Source organism: Musa acuminata, chromosome BXJ2-4 (genome assembly GCF_036884655.1).
Source record: "Musa acuminata AAA Group cultivar baxijiao chromosome BXJ2-4, Cavendish_Baxijiao_AAA, whole genome shotgun sequence".
Classification (NCBI taxonomy): Eukaryota; Viridiplantae; Streptophyta; class Magnoliopsida; order Zingiberales; family Musaceae; genus Musa; species Musa acuminata.
Genome location: NC_088341.1, coordinates 25,617,463 through 25,620,967, shown reverse-complemented (window position 1 = coordinate 25,620,967; position 3,505 = coordinate 25,617,463). Strand labels below are relative to the sequence as shown.

The 3,505-nt window shown below is 48.0% G+C and overlaps 1 protein-coding gene across 1 annotated transcript; it reads left to right on the top strand.

Annotated features, from left to right (window-relative positions):
* Positions 1-593: 593 nt before the first annotated feature.
* Positions 594-2,371, top strand: LOC103981816 (probable methyltransferase At1g29790). Its single transcript, XM_009398560.3, has one exon. It carries the CDS (start codon positions 763-765, stop codon positions 1,918-1,920), a length of 1,158 nt encoding a protein of 385 aa, XP_009396835.1. The 5' UTR covers positions 594-762; the 3' UTR covers positions 1,921-2,371.
* The last annotated feature ends 1,134 nt before the right edge of the window (positions 2,372-3,505 follow it).

Genomic DNA, 3,505 nt, shown 5'->3' with positions numbered 1-3,505 from the left:
GGAAGAATAAGAGGATGAAACTAAGAGGAAGGAAGAAAAGAAGGTTGCAAGAGGATGAGATGAATGCGAAGGTGGAGTGAAAGACACTGAAAGTAGATTGAGAGGATAAGACAAAGGCGAAGATAGAATAGAAAGAGGAGGGTTGATTCAAACTGATTTATTGGTCAAAATCCATTCATTAATCTAAATTAATTTATTAGTTTAAATTGATTCAAAAAATTTGAAAAATAAGAATAAAATTAATATTTATAAAAATAAAGATATTATCTGATAAAAATAAATAGTAAAAAAAGATAAAAATGAATAGTAAAAATATTATTTGATAAATTACCCTAAATATATCACACAATTGAACTGAGAACTAATAAAAAGATTAAGATTAAAAAGCCACGAGGAATAAATGTGGCATCACAATTAAATTCGGCAACCTGTTTAAGTCAGATCGGCTATCAGCGATGTGCCACGAGAGCAGTCGGAGAAACCGCTGAGACAATGTCATCATACAGTTGTTTGACGATCTCGGAGTCCGCAAAGCTCAATACCAAACCATACAGAAACGAAATAACATCCCGCATGGACCGAATCAGGCCCAAATTGTATCCAGGCTGATGTGGTTGGACCAACGGAACCCACACAGCAGGCGCGTGAGGGCACTTCAATGGCGGTGTCGAACCCCGCACGCACAACAGACACTCTTCAGTCTTTAGCTCGACTGGAATAAAATAGCTCGGTCCGGAGACGGCTGACGCGGTGATTGAGACAATGGGGATCGGGATGGGTCTCAATCTCCTCCTCTTGCTCGCCATGGTCGCCACCAACATCCTCTCCCTTTACCACCTCTCCTCAACGCGGAGCCCCACCCCCTCCTCTACGACTCCCGCCGACGTCCCCGACCACCTCCTCCACCAGCTCCACACTATCCGTGCCACCATCTCCCACCTCACCCGCCTCCGCTCATCCTCTTCCTCCTCATCAGCCGCCGCCTCTGCGCCGCCACCGGAGCTCCTCCTCTATTCCCGCATTGCCCCCATCGCCTCCTCCTGCTCCGACCACCCAGACCTCCTCCACCGTTACATGAACTACACGCCCTTCGCCGCCTGCCCCCGCGACGACGCCGGCGCCGTAGCCGAGGCCCTCATCCTCCGTGGCTGCCATCCCCTCCCCCGCCGCCGCTGCTTCTCCCCCACGGCACCTAAGGTCCCTGCGTCCCTCCCCTCCGACCCCTTTCACGCTGCCCTCCCCGACGCCGCCGTCCTCTGGCCGCTCTCTGCCGCCTGCCGCTCCTTCTCCTGTCTCCCTCCCGCCCTCGGTTTCGATCCGAAGATCGAGGCCACCCGCTTCCTCTCCGCCCGGTCCGTCCTCGACCTTCCCCTCACCCAGCTCCTCAACCTCGCCAGATCCGCTGGCGCCGCTCCGATACGCCTGGGCCTAGACGTCGGAGGCGGCACGGGGACCCTCGCGGTGCAGCTCCGGCGGATGGCCAACGCCACGGTGCTGACGACCACCCTGGACCTGGGGGCGCCCTACAGCGAGGCGGCGGCGCTCCGGGGTGTGGTGCCGCTGCACGCACCGCTCCAGCAGCGATTCCCTGTCCAGGATGGGGTGCTGGATCTGGTCCGGACGGGGCACGCCGTGAACAGGTGGATCCCCGGGCCGGCACTGGAATTCCTGCTGTACGACGCGGACCGGGTGCTGCGCCCGGGCGGGCTGCTGTGGATAGACCACTTCTTCTGCCGCGCCGGCGACCTTGACGCCGTCTACGTACCCATGATCGGGCACCTGGGCTACCGCCGAATCAAGTGGACGGTGGCGAACAAGACCGATGCCGGCGGCCTCAAGAACGGGGAGGTGTACCTCACCGCCCTCCTCCAGAAGCCACTGCTTGCCGCCTCTACTGCTGTCAAAGCTTCTTCCAGCTAGGCCAGGATATCTCTTTTTTCCCCTTTATTAGTTATTGCTCAAACGAAAGCATCACCCGATCGAAATAAGTATTATTATTAGTAGTAACTCTTGGATCTGTGAAGGGCCAATGTGAATACGAACATCACAAGCAGTGGAGTGCTTAACGAGTTAGTTGCTCAAGGAGGAGGTGGTAGGAATAAAATCACTCGGAGGTCACGGGACCGCTGCATGCTTGCCGGCGGGGAGCTACCTACCTACCGAGGGGTGAGAGATTTATAGCTCGAGTTTGGAAATAACGTTACATGAAACCATAATTCCCCATGAAATGTTGTTCCGATCATTTATAATTTGTATTTTGCTTGTTTCTGACATGTTAAGGGTTGTAGTTCAGGGATCCATATTGATTAGTTCATTGTATCATGGTGGCTTGGCAGCTGCCCTCTCATCTTATGCATTATTACCTTTTATACTTTTGAGGTCATCAAGCTGGACAACAATGGTATCTTTTCTAATGGCCGTCAGTGAAGGCGATCCACTTTTTAGCTCTTCGGTAATGATGGACGTAGTTGACTGATTTTCCGGGGAATATAAGATAGAAAAGCACTTAATACAAATGTGATCAAATCAAGTATGCTTATTCAGGTCATGCTAACATGGTTTAACATACTGATCGGTTATACACATATTTGTCCGTTCCAACCATATACAAAGTGATGAATTATATCTTCAAAAATCGTTTTGTTATATTGATGTCAATATGGCATAAATCGATATAAACTGGCTGTTACCTTTTGATGTCAATTACTTGGCTGATATAAATCTCTACGTTTTTGTTAGTTTCGTCCTCTACGGTGCCGTTCAGCCATTTTAGTTTAGTTTGTAGCCATAGTCAAGGGAGAAGCAGTGAAGGGGTGGGGAGACGACATTGCTCATCACCCACTCATTTCCTTCTTATCGCTATACTAAAGCGCTTGACAACGATGGCATAGCTTTTGTTTCTGGAGAGTCCTTTTCCTTGAGAGAGCTAGCTGTGTGTGTGTGTGGGTTAGTGTTGCATCTGCCATGTGGTAAGTCCACCATTAGATCAAAAATCAATCTTTGGTAAAATTACATCTGCCATATAAACAGAAGATTAATAACACTTGCGTACAAAAAGTGTCATTCTTTTGAAGTTTAATGACGTTAATTGAGTCACATTCTCTGTGATGTTGACAAAAAAAAAAAGCCTTACAGTTATGAATAACGGATAGGATTGCCCCCAAGTGGAAGCATAGACAAAAAGACCACTAGCTTGTTCTGATCTTGATTACAAATACTAAATTATGTTTCATAGAAAATATATAATAAGTTAATCATCATTCGTTACGTGAATGTCACATAAGGCATAAGGCCCATAGAAAGATAAAGGCCAATGCAATCCTACACCCTCTTGTCCACATAAATAAAAGTCCAAAAGATAGTTCAGATCAGTTATTAATATGCCTCCCCTATGAAATATTCACAAGAAAATTTCTGAAAGTTCAAGAGGTAGCTCGGGTCGGTTATGAATTATCTTCCTTATAAAATATTTGTATAAATATTCTCGAAAGTCTAGGGACATCTC

Excerpts from the sequence above, each read along its gene's own strand:
- LOC103981816 (XM_009398560.3), top strand. The coding sequence starts at position 763 with ATGGGGATCGGGATGGGTCTCAATCTCCTCCTCTTGCTCGCCATGGTC.